At 43.7% G+C, this 20,814-nt stretch overlaps 1 protein-coding gene across 1 annotated transcript in view; it reads left to right on the forward strand.

Moving 5' to 3' along the window:
- Positions 1–5,957: 5,957 nt before the first annotated feature.
- Positions 5,958–20,814, forward strand: part of LOC109881860 (mastermind-like domain-containing protein 1) — a 148,344-nt gene continuing 133,487 nt past the window's right edge. The window contains exon 1 of the mRNA XM_031791801.1: positions 5,958–6,377. Within this exon, the coding sequence (XP_031647661.1) occupies positions 6,324–6,377 (54 nt within the window). The 5' untranslated portion in view covers positions 5,958–6,323. The remainder of the gene's footprint in view (positions 6,378–20,814) is intronic.

Here is a 20,814-nt window from a genome sequence, read left to right on the forward strand (position 1 = left end):
GCAGGGTTATACCCTACAGGAGGATGTGCGGGGTTACACCCTACAGGAGGATGAGCGGGGTTACACCCTACAGAACCATGCTGGGTGGGGTTACACCCTACAGAACCATGATGGGTGGGGTTACACCCTACAGAACCATATTGGGTGGGGTTACACCCTACAGGAGGATGGGTGGTGTTACACACTACAGGAGGATGGGCGGGGTTGCACCCTACAGAACCATGCTGGGCAGGGTTACATCCTACAGGAGGATTGGTGGGGTTAGACCCTACAGGAGTATGGGTGGAGTTACACCCTACAGGAGGATGGGCAGGGTTAGACCCTACAGGAGGATGAGCGGGGTTACACCTTACAGGAGGATGGGTGGGGTTACACCCTACAGTACCATGCTGGGTGGGATTAGACCCTACAGGAGGATGGGCGGGGTTACACCCTACAGGAGGATGGGTGGGGTTACACCCTACAGGAGGATGGGTGGGGTTACACCCTACAGTACCATGCAGGGTGGGGTTAGACCCTATAGGAGGATGGGTGGGGTTACACCCTACAGGAGGATGGGCGGGGTTACACCCTACAGGAGGATGGGTGGGGTTACACCCTACAGGAGGATGGGTAGGGTTACACCCTACAGGAGGATGGGTGGGGTTACACCCTACAGTACCATGCTGGGTGGGGTTAGACCCTACAGGAGGATGGGTGGGGTTACACCCTACAGGAGGATGGGCGGGGTTACACCCTACAGGAGGATGGGTGGGGTTACACCCTACAGGAGGATGGGTGGGGTTACACCCTACAGGAGGATGGGCGGGGTTACACCCTACAGGAGGATGGGTGGGGTTACACCCTACAGTACCATGCTGGGTGGGGTTAGACCCTACAGGAGGATGGGTGGGGTTACACCCTACAGGAGGATGGGCGGGGTTACACCCTACAGGAGGATGGGTAAGGTAACCTATACTGAACCATACTGGGTGTCTGTGGCTCAAAGTTCAGAATCAGTGCTGAACTAACAGAGGAAAACATATTTCTCTCTCTGTTGCTCTTTTTTTCTCTCTTTTCAGCCGCTGGCTGCTCCACATGATCCCCTCATACACACATACAAACACACACGCACAGTTGTCCCGTGGGTATGCTGTAACAGTGCCAGGCAGACCTACTGATGTTCTATAGAGGGTGTACTCCTCCGAGTCCTCCTTTCTCCTCCCCCCATCCCTGCCTTCATCAATTTCCCTCTCTCCCCCTCTCTCTATCCCTCTCTATCTCTTTCCCTTTCCATCTCTCGATCTCTCTACCGATTTTTCCTTGAGCGGATGGTCGGGGGACTCAGAACATAGTTATAAATAATTTGTACACTGCAAATTGACCGCAAGAATCCCAAACAGATACAGTATTTGGCAAAAACAGAATAATTTCAAACCTTGATCAGATATGCATCTTTATTTATGCGTGGGAATACTTGGGAATACATGTCCTAAATTAAAATAACTTTGAGCTCATTTCCTGGTCATTTTACAGTATTTTATCAAAAAAATTAAACAAACTTGTGGGGCCACCCTGCTCTACTTACTTTCTCCTTCCCTCTGTCGATCCTCTCCTCTCTCTCCTCTGTCGATCCTCTCCTCTCTCTCCTCTGTCGATCCTCTCCTCTCTCTCCTCTGTCGATCCTCTCCTCTCTCTCCTCTGTCGATCCTCTCCTCTCTCTCCTCTGTCGATCCTCTTCTCTCTCTCCCCTGTCGATCCTCTCCTCTCTCTCCTCTGTCGATCCTCTCCTCTCTCTCCTCTGTCGATCCTCTCCTCTCTCTCCTCTGTCGATCCTCTCCTCTCTCTCCTCTGTCGATCCTCTCCTCTCTCTCCTCTGTCGATCCTCTCCTCTCTCTCCTCTGTCGATCCTCTCCTCTCTCTCCTCTGTCGATCCTCTCCTCTCTCTCCTCTGTCGATCCTCTCCTCTCTCTCCTCTGTCGATCCTCTCCTCTCTCTCCTCTGTCGATCCTCTTCTCTCTCTCCTCTGTCGATCCTCTCCTCTCTCTCCTCTGTCGATCCTCTCCTCTCTTCTCCTCTGTCGATCCTCTCCTCTCTTCTCCTCTGTCGATCCTCTTCTCTCTCTCCCCTGTCTATCCTGTCCTCTGTCTCTCTTCTCCTCTGTCTCTCTTCTCCTCTGTCTCTCCTCTCCTCTGTCTCTCTTCTCCTCTGTCTCTCTTCTCCTCTGTCTCTCTTCTCCTCTGTCTCTCTCCTCTGTCTCTCTTCTCCTCTGTCTCTCTTCTCCTCTGCCTATCCTGTCCTCTGTCTCTCTTCTCCTCTGTCTCTCTTCTCCTCTGCCTATCCTCTCCTCTGTCTCTCTTCTCCTCTGCCTATCCTGTCCTCTGTCTCTCTTCTCCTCTGTCTCTCTTCTCCTCTGCCTATCCTCTCCTCTGTCTCTCTTCTCCTCTGTCTCTCTTCTCCTCTGTCTCTCTTCTCCTCTGTCTCTCTCCTCTGTCTCTCTTCTCCTCTGTCTCTCTTCTCCTCTCCTCTCTCTCCTCTGTCTCTCTTCTCCTCTGTCTCTCTTCTCCTCTGTCTCTCTTCTCCTCTGTCTATCCTCTCCTCTTTCTCTCTTCTCCTCTGTCTCTCTTCTCCTCTGTCTCTCTTCTCCTCTGTCTCTCTTCTCCTCTGTCTCTCTTCTCCTCTGTCTCTCTTCTCCTCTGTCTCTCTTCTCCTCTGTCTATCCTCTCCTCTTTCTCTCTTCTCCTCTGTCTCTCTTCTCCTCTGTCTCTCTTCTCCTCTGCCTATCCTCTCCTCTGTCTCTCTTCTCCTCTCTCTCTTCTCCTCTGTCTCTCTTCTCCTCTGCCTATCCTCTCCTCTGTCTCTCTTCTCCTCTGTCTCTCTTCTGCTCTGTCTCTCTTCTCCTCTGTCTCTCTTCTCCTCTGTCTCTCTTCTCCTCTGTCTCTCTTCTCCTCTGCCTATCCTCTCCTCTGTCTCTCTTCTCCTCTGTCTCTCTTCTCCTCTGTCTCGCTTCTCCTCTGTCTCTCTTCTCCTCTGTCTATCCTCTCCTCTGGCTCTCTTCTCCTCTGTCTCTCTTCTCCTCTGTCTCTCTTCTCCTCTGTCTCTCTTCTCCTCTGTCTCTTCTCCTCTGTCTCTCTTCTCCTCTGTATCTCTTCTCCTCTGTCTCTCTTCTCCTCTGTCTCTCTTCTCCTCTGTCTATCCTCTCCTCTGTCTCTCTTCTCCTCTGTCTCTCTTCTCCTCTGTCTCTCCTCTCCTCTGTCTAACCTCTCCTCTGTCTCTCTTCTCCTCTGTCTCTCTTCTCCTCTGTCTCTCTTCTACTCTGTCTCTCTTCTCCTCTGTCTCTCTTCACCTCTGTCTCTCTTCTCCTCTGTCTCTCTTCTCCTCTGTCTCTCTTCTCCTCTGTCTCTCTTCTCCTCTGTCTCTCTTCACCTCTGTCTCTCTTCTCCTCTCTCTTCTCCTCTGTCTATCCTCTTCTCTTTCTCTCTTCTCCTCTGTCTCTCTTCTCCTCTGTCTCTCTTCTCCTCTGTCTCTCTTCACCTCTGTCTCTCTTCACCTCTGTCTCTCTTCTCCTCTGTCTCTCCTCTCCTCTGTCTCTCCTCCCCTCAGTCTCACCTCTCCTCCCCTCTGCCTCTCCTCTCCTCTGTCTCGCCTCACCTCTCCTCTCCTCCCCTCAGTCTCGCCTCCCCCCTCAGTCTCACCTCTCCTCCCCTCTGCCTTGCCTCTCCTCTGTCTCTCCTCCCCTCAGTCTCGCCTCTCCTCTGTCTCGCCTCACCTCTCCTCTCCTCCCCATACCTTCTTCTCCTCTTCCTCCCTCCCTCTTCCTCTCTCTCCCTGTCCCCTATTCCACTCCCCTTTCCTAAAGCAACTGTTTAAATCTAAACAGTCCATTACCCGTACATTACCAAATCCTAACCTATTGCCCACATAGTGCACTACCTATAGGGCTTTAGTCAAAAGTAGGGCATTATATAAGGAATAGGGTGCCATTTGGGACGTATCAAGTCTTATTTCAAGCCTTACCTACCAGGGGTTGGCCACCCATAAAAACACACCATGACCCCCTTCTTAACCTGTAACCTCTGACCCCATAGAGCTGACTAGAATGTCTACTGCTTCATTTTCACCCTACGTCTGCTTAAAAAGAACAGGCACAGGCGCACGCTCGCACACGCACGTACACACACACACAAACACACACGCACTCGCACACGCACACACACGCACACGCACGCACGCACACACGCACACACGCACTCGCACACGCACACACACACACTCACACGCACGCACACACGCACGCACGCACACACACACACACACACGTGTCTCCATTGACCCTTTAAAGCCAGCATTGTAAGGTCCTTCTCTCAAGGTCAACTGCTTGATTGACTGCACATAGGAAAAGAAAGGAGTATATATGTGTAAAACATGATAAGTAATTATGGTAGGGTTGTGGTTACGCCCGTAGGTATATAGGATAAGCTTACTTGACATCTTTAATCTGCACATGGTTCTATTCTTGTCAAATCAATATAATAACTGACTGTCTGCACTTAGCGGAAGAGTCTATACGTGTGTAACATGGCAATTAGCTATAGATACAGCTATGGGTGCAGCTTAGCACACATCTATCATCCACACATCTAACATCTATCATCCACACATCTATCATCCACACATCTATCATCCACACATCTATCATCCACACATCTATTATCCACACATCTATTATCCACACATCTATCATCCACATATCTAACATCTATCATCCACACATCTATCATCCACACATCTATCATCCACACATCTATCATCCACACATCTATCATCCACACATCTATTATCCACACATCTATCATCCACACATCTATCATCCACACATCTATCATCCACACATCTATCATCCACACATCTGTCATCCACACATCTATCATCCACACATCTATTATCCACACATCTATCATCCACACATCTATCATCCACACATCTATCATCCACACATCTATCATCCACACATCTATCATCCACACATCTATCATCCACACATCTATCATCTATCATCCACACATCTATCATCCACACAAGCATCTTAATTTGTTTTTACATCGTCTTAAATATACCAGTAACCTTGAACACAAATTGTAAAAAAAAAATGTATATATATATATATATACTGTGTTTATTGTGAAATATTTGTAGTGAAAAAAAGAAATATATATATTTATTCACTCATTGATACTAGTTACTTAAAGGGTATTATAAAAATACTGGTTGTGTGTTATAATAGTATTATATAGTAGTTGACTTTAACAGTTTAATATATATAAGAGGAGGGTATATATTCCAATATAGTAGCAACTATATTATATTGCTAATCATGTTGTATTATAACAGTTTAATGACCTGACAAGAGAACGAGTAGAATCAGGATTATTTTTAAGACAATGTGTGTTCAGTGGAGTGTTTAACATCATGACCACTGGTTTCCCTCAGCCCCTTTGTGTTGGAGCAGATATGTGTGTCACTCTCTTTATCGTTCATCTGAACACACACACACACACACACACACACACACACACACACACACACACACACACATGCAGACACACACACGCAGACACACACGCACACACACATGCAGACACACACAAGCAGGCACACACACACACACACACACACACACACATGCAGACACACACACGCAGGCACACACACGCAGACACACACACGCACACTCTCTCTCTCACACACACACACACACACACACACACACACACACACACACACACACACACACACACACACACACACACACACACACACAGAAACTGGCCTCTCACACGATCCCAGCAAGTGGAATGTCCCCTTTAAGTGCAGAGAGGCGAATGGAGAAACGTCGTCTCCTCCTCTCGTCGACGTAGTACTGTTTATCAACCTATCAGCAAGCTAACCCCGCCCCCACAGCCAGGAAGCAAGCAGCTCTGGCGACTAAGTGCGGATCCGAGACTAGATTGATACTAGACTCGGTATCATTACGACGAATACGGCAATAGAAACGATGAACTTGCATGATACTTGAAGGGAATATACAATTAGCTTTATCTTGGCTGCAGTACCCCTTTCATTTGATACCTGTCGTTTTCTGTACTCAACACCAATTTACCAGACAAAGAAGACTGTGGGGAGACATTCACCCCCCCCCCCCCCTCAAAGGTTGTCTTTAAACCTTTCAGTTATTTTTTTTTAAGAACCTTGTTGGTTTGATATTTTTGGCAGTAGTGGACTGATATACCGAACAGCAAAGTGGATTTAACGGGACCGTCGCCGCTGTCCACCTTATCTCCAAGATGCTAATGGTGTCTCCGCGGTTACCAGTCGACACACCTCGCATGGAGCCCGTAGTAAGTTACCCACCGTTTCATTCTATCCTTCTAATGAGCACGAGCGCTAATTTGAACTGGCTGCGGTGAGAGGCTCGAGAGCTTCTGTCTGTGTAGCCTAATGTGCAGTCATTCAGGCAGTCAGTCAGTCAGTCAGTGTGCGTGAGTGAGTGATAGTGGTTAATGTTAATTAATTGATGGGAGAGGCTATTTACTACACATGATGCCCAGATTCCTTTCTTGTAGCGAGACTATAGTTTCCCGTTTTATTTGTCACATGCACAAGTACATTGAAATGCTCAATTTGCGAGCAGTACAGTGCAGTATGCAGTATGCAGTGTGTGTGTGTGAATGCGTGTTTAGGCTATTCAGTGATGGCATTTATAATAGCCAAAGTTAAAGAGACTGCTTGCCTCTCTCGCTGTCTCTGTGTGTTTTGTGACACACTGTGAGCGCACTGACATAGAAATGAAATCACTAGCCTACATTTGGTTAGACCGGATTGATCTCCCTGTGACCACAGAGATTAAACGGCTATTGGTGAGGCTTCAGAGGCTATATGAAAAGCCGGAACATGAGCCTACAGTAAAGATGAACCCTTATCCTAGGTATGTGTCTCTCTTACGCGCACGAAACACCAGACGCTCTGTAGCCTATAATTCCGTGGAAATTCCGTGACTAGACTATAGCCTAATATTATCGGATGTTGTGGTTTCTCGGGTTTGCGTTAAAATTGCAACAAAATAACAATTTCAGAACTAGAGCGTGTGGGGAGAGCGAGGACCGCGGGTGACTCGCTACTTGTACCGATTTAATTCAATACACTTACTAGAAATAATAGCATAATAGCATTTACATTACGTTACTATAACAACTCTACATGGACGGGTCTGCTGTGTCTGACTGCTCTTGCTGCTCGGTTCCAGCACCTCTGAAAAGGCTTCTTCCTCTTTTGAAGGAAACAACCTTTTGTGTTCTCATGCTTGGCTGAACGCACTGAGCAGCGAGCGATCGCATCCACAGTCTAGGCTAAACTCCCGTGTCCCTGTCCTCTCTCTGTCGCTCCCCCCCCCCCCCCCCCCCGTAAAAGTCAAGCCCCTGCCTCTCTCTCCAGAGCACCAGCATGTGGTCTCCTTGTAGGAATTAAATCCCATTTGTATGGCTTCTGAATCGGCCTGGCAGTCAGCGTGCTACGGGTCTGTAACAAAAGAGCAGCTCAGAGCGTTGCTTTGGTGTAGGAGAGGCTATTTTAATATTACGCTACAGGGCTACTATAGCCTATTAATGATAATGCTAATGTGTGTGTCTCTCTCTCTCGTGCTCTCTCTCGCTCTCTGTGTCACGTGGTTTTTGAAACAATAATGTGGATTGGAGGGTGGAAAACGATTTTCTGCGCCAGATCAGATTGATGGTTGCTTGATGGCTTCGTATGATAACACATTGACACAGATAAATGGTGTGTGTATGAGAGAGAGGGGGAGACATATATCCTAGGAAATAGAGGAGATACATAGTTTATGGTTTTAGACAAGCGGCCAGCTACCATTGTGTCCCGAATGGTACCCTATTCCCTAAGGGCCCTGGTCAAAGGTAGTGCCCTAAATAGGGTGCGATTTGGGACACGGCTGTGACTGGCTGAGCGGGGGATTAAAGGCGGCTGCTAGAATACACAATGAGATTAAACACACGCCCTGTCATCCATCAGCTTTGTGTGTGTGTGTGTGTGTGTGTGTGTGTCCGTGTGTCCAGGGAGAGCGACGACACAGCACCTAGGCCTAACCCAAGAGCTATTCTTGACCTGGAGTTCAACTGGCTCAATTCACCAGTGGCTTCAGATACTGATGTCTATCACAACGTCTGAATTTGATTCTAGGTTGTGCCCCAATCATTTCTCCTTCTTCCTGAAGTGTGCACTCGTTCACTACCCCGGCACAAATGTAAAAGCATTGGACTGGTGTCGGCCTGGGATAAAGAGACATTGTACCGGTCCTTTCCTTTTAAATCCATGAATTGAACACTTGAGGGAGAAAGGAGATATGATTGAGACACCGTCTTTGTGCTGTAGTAAGGGTTATTTCTCTTGATTAGTTATCAAAACATGCTGACGTTCCATTTTTGTGCCATTGGACGGATCAATGATGGTTTCTGCTCAATTAAACTAAATGGTGAAATGAAAGCAAGCAGTTATAATGGTGATTTAAGAGACTATGTCACCACAGCTCTCTCTCCTCTCTCTCTCTCCTTTTTCTCTCTCTCCTCTCTCCTCTCTCTCTCTCTCTCTCTCTCTCTCCTCTCTCTCTCTCCTTTTTCTCTCTCTCTCCTCTCTCCTCTTTCTCTCTCTCCTCTCTCTCTCTCTCTCCTCTCTCTCTCTCCTTTTTCTCTCTCCTCTCTCTCTCTCTCCTCTTTCTCTCTCTCCTCTCTCTCTCCTCTCTCTCTCTCTTCTCTCTCTCTCCTCTCTCTCCTTTTTCTCTCTCCTCTCCTCTCTCTCCTCTCTCTCCTTTTTCTCTCTCCTCTCCTCTCTCTCTCTCTCTCTCTCTCTCTCTCTCTCTCTCTCTCTCCTCTCTCTCCTTTTTCTCTCTCTCCTATCTCTCTCTCTCCTCTTTCTCTCTCTCCTCTCTCTCCTTTTTCTCTCTCTCTCTCATCTTTCTCTCTCTCCTCTTTCTCCTTTTTTTTTCTCTCTCTCTCTCTCTCTCCCCTCTCTCCTTTTTCTCTCTCTCCTCTTTCTCTCTCCTCTCTCTCTCTCCTCTCTCTCTCTCCTCTCTCCTCTTTCTCTCTCCTCTCTCTGGCGCTCTTGCTACTTGGCTTCACACAGAATTTGGTTAAATACACTTCAGAGTGAGAGCTACTATTTCCATAGATAGTCTAGGCTAGTTATTTTCCCTTGTTACTTGATTGCTCAGTCTTTCCCTTGTGACCATGTCCCCCACCTCTCTCTCAATTTCAATTCAAGGGGCTTGATTGGCATGGGAAACATACAGTACCAGTCAAAAGTTTGGACACACCTACTCATTCAAGGGTTTTTCTTTATTTTGACTATTTTCTACATTGTAAAATAATAGTGAAGACATCGACATTATGAAATAACACATGGAATCCTGTAGTAACCATCAAAATATCAAAGTAGCCACCCTTTGCCTTGATGACAGCTTTGCGCACTCTTGGCATTCTCTCAACCAGCCTCATGAGGTAGTCACCTGGAATGCATTTCAGTTAACAGGCTGGTAAAAGTTAATTTGTGGAATATCTTTCCATCTTAATGCGTTTGAGCCAATCAGTTGTGCTGTGACAAGGTAGGGATGTTTTACAGAAAATAGCCCTATTTGGTAAAAGACCAAGTCCATATTATGGCAAGAACAGCTCAAATAAGCAAAGAGAAATGACAGTCCATCATTACTTTAAGAGATGAAGGTGAGTCAATCCGGGAAATTGCAGGAACTTTGAAAGTTACTTCAAGTGGCGTCGCAAAAAGCATCAAGCACTTTGATGAAACTGGCTCTTATGAGGACCGCCACAGGACAGGAAGATCAGAGTTACTTATGAGGACCACAGCTCTTATGAGGACCACAGCTCTTATGAGGACCACCACAGGACAGGAAGATCAGAGTTACTTCTGCTGCAGAAGGTGAGTTCATTAGAGTTACAGTGGCTTGCGAAGTATTCACCCCCTTTGGCATTTTTCCTATTTTGTTGTCTTACAACCTGGAATTGAAATAGATTTTTGGGAGGTTTGTATAATTGGATTTACACAAGATACCTATCATTTTGAAGATGCAAAATATTTTTTATTGTGGAACAAATAAGAAATATTGCAAAAAAAACGAAACTTGAGCGTGCATAACTATTCATCCCCCCCAAAGTCAATACTTTGTAGAGCCACCTTTTGCAGCAATTACAGCTGCAAGTCTCTTGGGGTATGTCTCTATAAGCTTGGCACATGTAGTCACTGGGATAATTGCCCATTCTTCAAGGCAAAATTGCTCCAGCTCCTTGAAGTTGGATGGGTTCCTGCTGGTGTACAGCAATATTTAAGTCATACCACAGATTCTCAATTGAATTGAAGTCTGGGCTTTGACTAGGCTATTCCAAGATATTTAAATGTTCCCCCTTAAACCAATCGAGTGTTGCTTTAGCAGTATGCTTAGGGTCATTGTCCTGCTGGAAGGTGAGCCGTCCCAGCCTCAAATCTCTGGAAGACTGAAATGTCCCTGTATTTAGCGCCATTTAGCACCATCCATCATTCCTTCAATTCTGACCAGTTTCCCAGTCCCTGCCGATGAAAAACATCCCCACAGCATGATGTTGCCACCACCATACTTCACTGTGGGGATGGTATTCTCTGGGTGATGAGGTGTTGGGTTTGCGCCAGACATAGCATTTTCCTTGATGGCCAAAAGCTCAATTTTAATCTCATCTGACCAGAGTACCTTCTTCCATACATGTGGTGAGTCTCCCACATGCCTTTTGGCGAACACCAAACGTGTTGGCTTATTTTTTCTTTAAGCAATGTTTTTTTTCTGGCCACTCTTCCATAATGCCCAGCTCTGTGGAGTGTACGGCTTAAAGTGGACAGATACTCCAATCACCGCTGTGGAGCTTTGCAGCTCCTTCAGGGTTATCTTTAGTCTCTGTGTTGCCTCTCTGATCAATGCCCTCCTTGCCTGGTCCGTAAGTTTTGGTGGGCGACCCACTCTTGGCAGGTTTGTTGTGGTGCCATATTCTTTCCATTTTTTAATTATGGATTTAATGTTAAAAGTTTCTGACATTTTTTATAACCCAACCCTGATCTGTACTTCTCCACAACTTTGTCCCTGACCTGTTTGGAGAGCTCGTTGGTCTTCATGGTGCCGCTTTCTTGGTGGTGCCTCTTGCTTTGTGGTGTTGCAGACTTTGGGGCGTTTCAGAACAGGTGTATATATACTGAGATCATGTGACAGATCATGTGACACTTAGATTGCACACAGGTGGACTTTATTGAACTAATTATGTGACTTCTGAAGGCAATTAGTTGCACCAGATCTCATTTAAAACAGTGATAAACCCACATAACCATATTATGTTTCATTATCAGAATACTGCCTATGAAGTTGGTTACCTTTATACAACCATTATACCGTTATTAGCCTACCGACTCATTTATTTTATACCAAACATACCAAAGGGGTGATACATACATACATACACACACACATACATACATACATACATACATACACACACACACATACATACATACATACATACATACATACACACATACATACACACATACATACATACATACACACATACACACACACATACATACATACATACATACATACATGCTTTTTTTGAAAAAAGAATTTTTTTTCATTTCACTTCACCAATTTTGACTATTTTGTGTATGTTTATTACATGAAATCCAAGTAAAAATCAATTTAAATTACAGATTGTAATGCAACAAAATAGGAAAAATACCAAGGGGGTGAATACTTTTGCAAGGCACTGTACTATCCCAAATAAATGCTTCACAGAGTTTAAGTAACAGACACATCTCAACATCAACTGTTCAGAGGAGACTGTGTGAATCAGGCCTTCATGGTCGAATTGCTGCAAAGAAACCACTACTAAAGGACACCAATAAGAAGAAGAGACTTGTTTGGGCCAAGAAACACGAGCAGTGAACATTAGACCTGTGGAAATCTGTCCTTTCGTCAAATGTGAGATTTTTCTTCCAACCGCCGTGTCTTTGTGAGACGCAAAGTAGGTGAACTGATGATCTCAGCATGTGTGGTTCCCACCGTGAAGCATGGAGGAGGAGGTGTGATGGTGTGGGGGTGCTTTGCTGGTGAGACTGTCTGTGATTTATTTAGAATTCAAGGCACATAAACAGCATGGTTACCACAGCATTCTGCAGTGATACGCCATCCTATTTGGTTTGCGCTTAGTGGGACTATTATTTATTTTTCAACAGGACAATGACCAAAAACACACCTCCAGGCTGTGTAAGGACTATTTGGCCAAGAAGGAGAGTGATGGAGTGCTGCATCAAATGACCTGGCCTCCACAATCACCCGACCTCAACCCAATTGAGATGGTTTGGGGTGAGTTTTACTGCAGAGTGAAGGAAACGCAGCCAACAAGTGCTCAGCATATGTGGGAACTCCTTCAAGACTTTTGGAAAGGCATTCCAGGTGAAGCTGGTTGAGAGAATGCCAAAAGTCTGCAAAGCAGTCATCAAGGCAAATGGTGACTACTTTGAGGAATCTAAAATCTATTTAGATTTGTTTCACACTTTTTTGGTTACTACATGATGATTGGGGCGGCAGGGTAGCCTAGTGTTTAGAGCGTTGGACTAGTAACCCGAAAGGTTGCAAGTTTGAATCCCCAAGCTGACAAGGTACAAATCTGTCGTTCTGCCCCTGAACAAGGCAGCTGTCACGCCTTGGTCTTAGTATTTTGTGTTTTCTTTAATTATTTGTTCAGGCCAGGGTGTGACATGGGTTTATGTTATTGTATTTTCGTATTGGGGTTTGTAGTATTTGGGATCGCGGCTGATTAGGGGTGTTGTATAGGCTTGGCTGCCTGAAGCGGTTCTCAATCAGGAGTCAGGTGCTTCTCGTTGCCTCTGATTGGGAACCGTATTTAGGTAGCCTGAGTTTCACTTTGTATTTCGTGGGTGATTGTTCCTGTCTCTGTGTAGTTTCACCAGATAGGCTGTAATAAGTTTCACGTTCCGTTTGTTGTTTTTTTGTATTTATTTAGTTATTTCATGTATCGTCACTTTTTCCATTAAAGACATGAGTAACCACCACGCTGCATTTCGGTCCGACTCTCTTTCGACAAACGAAGAACGCCGTTACAGCAGTTAAGTGTTCCCACTGTTCCTAACCCAGTGTTCCTAACCCAGTGTTCCTAACCCAGTGTTCCTAACCCAGTGTTCCTAACCCAGTGTTCCTAACCCAGTGTTCCTAACCCAGTGTTCCTAACCCAGTGTTCCTAACCCAGTGTTCCTAACCCAGTGTTCCTAACCCAGTGTTCCTAACCCACTGTTCCTAACCCAGTGTTCCTAACCCAGTGTTCCTAACCCAGTGTTCCTAGGCCGTCATTGAAAATAATAATTTGTTCTTAACTGACTTGCCTAGTTAAATAAAGGTACAAAAAAATGTGTTATTTCATAGTTTTGACGTCGTCACAATTATTCTACAATGTAGAAAATATTAAAAATAAAGAAATACCCTTGAATTAGTAGACGTGTCCAAACTTTTGACTGGTACAGTATGTTTACATTGCTTAAGCAAGTGAAATAGACAATACACATTTACATTCCATTCCTAAGGAATTGAGACATTTCAAATGTCATATAATAACAGGTTACAAATCCTCCTGCTGCTGCTGCTCTCTCTCTCACTCTCTCTCTGTCTCTCTGTCTCTCTCTCTCTCTCTCTCTCTCTCTCTGTGTCTCTCTGTCTCTCTCTCTCTGTGTCTCTCTGTGTCTCTCTGTGTTTCTCTTTCTCGCACTCTCTCTCTCTGTCTCTCAATTCAATTCAATTCAAGGGCTTTATTGGCATGGGAAACATGTGTTAACATTGCCAAAGCAAGTGAGGTAGACAACATACAAAGTGAATATATAAAGTGAAAAACAACAAAAATTAACAGTAAACATTACACATACAGAAGTTTCAAAACAGTAAAGACATTACAAATGTCATATTATATATATATACAGTGTTCTAACAATGTACAAATGGCTAAAGGACACAAGATAAAATAAATAAGCATAAATATGGGTTGTATTTACAATGGTGTTTGTTCTTCACTGGTTGCCCTTTTCTCGTGGCAACAGGTCACAAATCTTGCTGCTGTGATGGCACACTGTGGAATTTCACCCAGTAGATATGGGAGTTTTTCAAAATTGGATTTGTTTTCGAATTCTTTGTGGATCTGTGTAATCTGAGGGAAATATGTCTCTCTAATATGGTCATACATTGGGCAGGAGGTTAGGAAGTGCAGCTCAGTTTCCACCTCATTTTGTGGGCAGTGAGCACATAGCCTGTCTTCTCTTGAGAGCCATGTCTGCCTACGGCGGCCTTTCTCAATAGCAAGGCTATGCTCACTGAGTCTGTACATAGTCAAGGCTTTCCTTAATTTTGGGTCAGTCACAGTGGTCAGGTATTCTGCCGCTGTGTACTCTCTGTTTAGGGCCAAATAGCATTCTAGTTTGCTCTGTTTTTTTGTTAATTCTTTCCAATGTGTTAAGTAGTTATCTTTTTGTTTTCTCATGATTTGGTTGGGTCTAATTGTGCTGCTGTCCTGGGGCTCTGTAGTGTGTGTTTGTGTTTGTGAACAGAGCCCCAGGACCAGCTTGCTTAGGGGACTCTTCTCCAGGTTCATCTCTCTGTAGGTGATGGCTTTGTTATGGAAGGTTTGTGAATCGCTTCCTTTTAGGTGGTTGTAGAATTTAACAGCTCTTTTCTGGATTTTGATAATTAGTGGGTATCAGCCTAATTCTGCTCTGCATGCATTATTTGGTGTTCTACGTTGTACACGGAGGATATTTTTGCAGAATTCTGCGTGCAGAGTCTCAATTTGGTGTTTGTCGCATTTTGTGAAGTCTTGGTTGGTGAGCGGACCCCAGACCTCACAACCATAAAGGGCAATGGGCTCTATGACTGATTCAAGTATTTTTAGCCAAATCCTAATTGGTATGTTGAAATTTATGTTTCCTTGCCTTGTCTCTCAGATCGTTCACAGCTTTGTGGAAGTTACCTGTGGTGCTGATGTTTAGGCCAAGGTATGTATAGTTTTTTATGTGCTCTAGGGCAACAGTGTCTAGATGGAATTTGTATTTGTGGTCCTGGTGACTGGACCTTTTTTGGAACACCATTATTTTGGTCTTACTGAGATTTACTGTCAGGGCCCAGGTCTGACAGAATCTGTGCATAAGATCTAGGTGCTGCTGTAGGCCCTCCTTGGTTGGTGACAGAAGCACCAGATCATCAGCAAACAGCAGACATTTGACTTCGGATTCTAGCAGGGGGAGGCTGGGTGCTGCAGACTTTTCTAGTCTCTCTCTGTCTCTCTCTGTCTGTCTCTCTCTCTGTCTCTCTCTTTGTCTCTCTCTCTGTCTCTCTCTTTGTCTCTCGCTGTGTTTCTCTTTCTCGCACTCTCTCTCTCTCTCTGTCTCTCTCTCTCTCTCTCTGTCTCTCTCTGTGTCTCTATGTGTCTCTATGTGTCTCTCTCTCTGTCTTTCTCTCTCTCTGTCTCTAATTAGGTCTATAGAGGAAAGGATAACAGCTTGTATGTAGTTCCAGACTCAGGATTCAGAGGTCATTTCCCAAATGGCAACCTAGTCCCTGCATAGTGCACTACTTGGAACCCTATGGGCCATTATCTAAAGTAGTGCACTAGGTAGGGAATAAGGTGCCATTTGGGAGATAACCAGAGTATGTGCACAAACCAGACAGATGCATGGTGGGCCAATGATGCAATTTGTGATCTAATGGATTGGAATGCTGAATGCGGCAGGGTGAAGTGGAGTTTGAGAATGGACCTAGGAATGCATAGAAATAGACACAAGAATGCGCCCATAATATCTCTTCTCGTCAGAACTATGATATCTCCTCTAGTCAGAACTATGATATCTCCTCTAGTCAGAACTATGATATCTCCTCTAGTCAGAACTATGATATCTCCTCTAGTCAGAACTATGATATCTCGTCTAGTCAGAACTATGATATCTCCTCTAGTCAGAACTATGATATCTCCTCTAGTCAGAACTATGATATCTCCTCTAGTCAGAACTATGATATCTCCTCTAGTCAGAACTATGATATCTCCTCTAGTCAGAACTATGATATCTCCTCTAGTCAGAACTATGATATCTCCTCTAGTCAGAACTATGATATCTCCTCTAGTCAGAACTATATCTCCTCTAGTCAGAACTATATCTCTTCTAGTCAGAACTATGATATCTCCTCTAGTCAGAACTATGATATCTCCTCTAGTCAGAACTATATCTCTTCTAGTCAGAACTATGATATCTCCTCTAGTCAGAACTATGATATCTCCTCTAGTCAGAACTATGATATCTCCTCTAGTCAGAACTATATCTCCTCTAGTCAGAACTATGATATCTCCTCTAGTCAGAACTATATCTCTTCTAGTCAGAACTATGATATCTCCTCTAGTCAGAACTATATCTCTTCTAGTCAGAACTATGATATCTCCTCTAGTCAAACTATGATATCTCCTCTAGTCAGAACTATGATATCTCTTCTAGTCAGAACTATGATATCTCCTCTAGTCAGAACTATGATATCTCCTCTAGTCAGAACTATATCTCTTCTAGTCAGAACTATGATATCTCCTCTAGTCAGAACTATGATATCTCCTCTAGTCAGAACTATATCTCTTCTAGTCAGAACTATGATATCTCCTCTAGTCAGAACTATGATATCTCCTCTAGTCAGAACTATGATATCTCCTCTAGTCAGAACTATGATATCTCCTCTAGTCAGAACTATATCTCTTCTAGTCAGAACTATGATATCTCTTCTAGTCAGAACTATGATATCTCCTCTAGTCAGAACTATGATATCTCTTCTAGTCAGAACTATGATATCTCCTCTAGTCAGAACTATGATATCTCCTCTAGTCAGAACAATGATATCTCCTCTAGTCAGAACTATGATATCTCCTCTAGTCAGAACTATGATATCTCCTCTAGTCAGAACTATGATATCTCCTCTAGTCAGAACTATGATATCTCCTCTAGTCAGAACTATGATATCTCCTCTAGTCAGAACTATGATATCTCCTCTAGTCAGAACTATGATATCTCCTCTAGTCAGAACTATGATATCTCCTCTAGTCAGAACTATGATATCTCCTCTAGTCAGAACTATGATATCTCTTCTAGTCAGAACTATGATATCTCTTCTAGTCAGAACTATGATATCTCTTCTAGTCAGAACTATGATATCTCCTCTAGTCAGAACTATATCTCTTCTAGTCAGAACTATTATCTCTTCTAGTCAGAACTATGATATCTCCTCTAGTCAGAACTATATCTCTTCTAGTCAGAACTATATCTCCTCTAGTCAGAACTATGATATCTCTTCTAGTCAGAAATCTATATCTCTTCTAGTCAGAACTATGATATCTCCTCTAGTCAGAACTATGATATCTCTTCTAGTCAGAACTATATCTCTTCTAGTCAGAACTATGATATCTCCTCTAGTCAGAACTATATATCTTCTAGTCAGAACTATATCTCTTCTAGTCAGAACTATATCTCTTCTAGTCAGAACTATATCTCTTCTAGTCAGAACTATATCTCTTCTTGTCAGAACTGTGAGGAAGTGTATAGCATTGATGTTTTTCCTCATAGATTGAAAGAAAGCCTTTCCTTATTTTACAATCTATTCCCACAGTGTGGGTCAAAATCTGTGTGTGTGTGTTTGTGTGTCATCGACGCGTTCTCCTCTCCAGTTTGACCTAGTGACCTCTGTCATTACGCACTAATGGTGTTAAACAACCATTGACAGACACACACACAGACACACACACACACACACACACACACGTTTCAGCTGAACATGAGACCATTCGTCTCTTAGGTGTATAGAGAGACTGGAATGCTATTTGGCCCTAAACAGAGAGTACACAGTGGCAGAATACCTGACTACTGTGACTAACCCTAAACAGAGAGTACACAGTGGCAGAATACCTGACTACTGTGACTGACCCAAACTTAAGGAAAGCTTTGACTATGTACAGACTCAGTGAGCATAGCCTTGCTATTGAGAAAGGCTTCATTAGGCAGACCTGGCTCTCAAGAGAAGACAGGCTATGTACTCACTGCCCACAAAATGAGGTGGAAACTGAGCGGCACTACCTAACCTCCTGCCAAATATACGACCATATTAGAGACACATATTTCCCTCATATTACACAGATCCACAAAGAATTAGAAAACAAACCTAATATTGATAAACTCCCATATCTACTGGGTGATATACCACAGTGTGCCATCACAGCATTGTGCATCACTCAGGAGCCATGACCAATATGACCAATATATATTGCCCTGCTAATAACAGGGTTAATAATATATCTGTGAGAATATCCAACTGGCTTTTATATCATTCTAAATTAATAATAATAATAATAATCGCTTTGTTTAAAAAAAATCATATTTTGGAGATGATTTTGTTTTCAAATAACGTAAAATTAGCGAGAAAAAGGCCATTCTTGAACATGGGGTGAGACATTCTTACTAATTGTTAAATAAAGCCAGTTCGTTATTTAGAATGATTTATTTCTGTTTTTACAGGGAGAGAAACAAAACCCTACAGTCTCCCAGTCGAGCCCACCACAGGTATTGAACCAGCATCTGTAGCAACACAGCTTGCATTGTTATGCAGTGTCTTAGACTGTTGTGCCACTCAGGCACTGTACAACATGACTGGTCGGGAGTGGCCTACAGTACTACAGTAAAATAATCCTAACAAAATAAAATAATAAAAACCTTAGTGTAAAAACACTTTTAGTAAGTAATACTGAAGTTGTGCACAATTATCAGTTTCTATTGAGGTTTATGTCTCCCATTCATTGTCAGTTAGAGACACAGTAGGTCCCAAAAGCATAATCAGTGCTCTAACTCCCCCTTGTGGTGGTCTGGAGCAATGAAGTGGTGATGCAGGGTACTGTACTAAACGACAAATTACCTCTAAGTCCCGCAGCATGATCACAAAACGTTTAATGGAGCAACCACTGTAGGCTGTCTTGACTAGGCTGTTGTAGGATACAATCTTAACTAGAGGTCGACCGATTATGATTTTTCAACGCCGATACCGATTATTGGGGGACCAAAAAAGCCGATACCGATTAATTGGCCGCTTTTTAAAATGTATTTGTAATAATGACAATTACAACAATACTGAATGAACACTTATTTTAACTTAATATAATACATCAATAAAATCAATTTAGCCTCAAATAAATAATGAAACATGTTCAATTTTGTTTAAATAATGCAAAAAAAAGTGTTGGAGAAGAAAGTAAAAGTGCAATATGTGCCATGTAAGAAAGCTAACGTTTAAGTTCCTTTCTCAGAACATGAGAACATATGAAAGCTGGTGGTTCCTTTTAACATGAGTCTTCAATGTTCCCAGGTAAGAAGTTTTAGGTTGTAGTTATTATAGGACTATTTCTCTCTATACCATTTGTATTTCATTTACCTTTGACTATTTGATGTTCTTATAGGCACTTTAGTATTGCCAGTGTAACAGTATAGCTTCCGTCCCTCTCCTCGCTCCTCCCTGGGCTCGAACCAGGAACACAACGACAACAGCCACCCTCGAAGCGGCGTTACCAATGCAGAGCAAGGGAAACAACCACTCCAAGGCTCAGAGCGAGCGAGTGACGTTTGAAACGCTATTAGCGCGCTAACTAGCCAGCCATTTCACTTCAGTTACACCAGCCTCATCTCGAGAGTTGATAGGCTTGAAGTCATAAACAGCGCAATGCTTGACGCACAACGAAGAGCTGCTGGCAAAACGCACGAAAGTGCTGTTTGAATGAATGTTGACGTGCCTGCTTCTGCCTACCACCGCTCAGTCAGATACTTGTATGCTTGTATGCTCAGTCAGATTATAGGCAACGCAGGACACACTAGATAATATCTAGTAATATCATCAACCATGTGTAGTTAACTAGTGATTATGATTGATTGTTTTTTATAAGATAAGTTTAATGCTAGCTAGCAACTTACCTTGGCTTACTGCATTCGCATAACAGGCAGTCAGTCTCCTTGTGGAGTGCAACAAGAGACAGGACATTATTGCGTTGGACTAGTTAACGGTAAGGTTGCAAGATTGGATCCCCCGAGCTGACAAGGTGAAAATATGTCGTTCTGCCCCTGAACGAGGCAGTTAACCCACTGTTCCTAGGCCGTCATTGAAAATAAGAATGTGTTCTTAACTGACTTGCCTAGTTAAATAAAGGTATTAAAAAATACCGATTTCCGATTGTTATGAAAACCTGAAATCGGCCCTAATTAATCGCCCATTCCGATTAATCGGTCGACCTCTAGTCTTGACTAGGCTGTTGTAGGATACAGTCTTGACTAGGCTGATGTAAGATACAGTCTTGACTAGGCTGTTGTAGGATACAGTCTTGACTAGGCTGTTGTAGGATACAGTCTTGACTAGGCTGTTGTAGGTTACAGTCTTGACTAGGCTGTTGTAGGTTACAGTCTTGACTTGTTTCTTATAGCGGTGTACCATATCGTTACCCATGGCGATAGGCATTCCCCACTGGCCCAGCTGCCGGATCTTTCTGTTTGTCTCTATTTAAACTGATCCACAGCCAAATAAGGAAAACACTTTAAAGTATACTATTACAGAGTCCTCCTGCCAGGAGTGTGTGTGTGTGTGTGTGTGTGTGTGTGTGAGTGTGAGCTCCCTCAGATCTA

This window comes from Oncorhynchus kisutch, linkage group LG16 (genome assembly GCF_002021735.2).
Source record: "Oncorhynchus kisutch isolate 150728-3 linkage group LG16, Okis_V2, whole genome shotgun sequence".
NCBI lineage: Eukaryota > Metazoa > Chordata > Actinopteri > Salmoniformes > Salmonidae > Oncorhynchus > Oncorhynchus kisutch.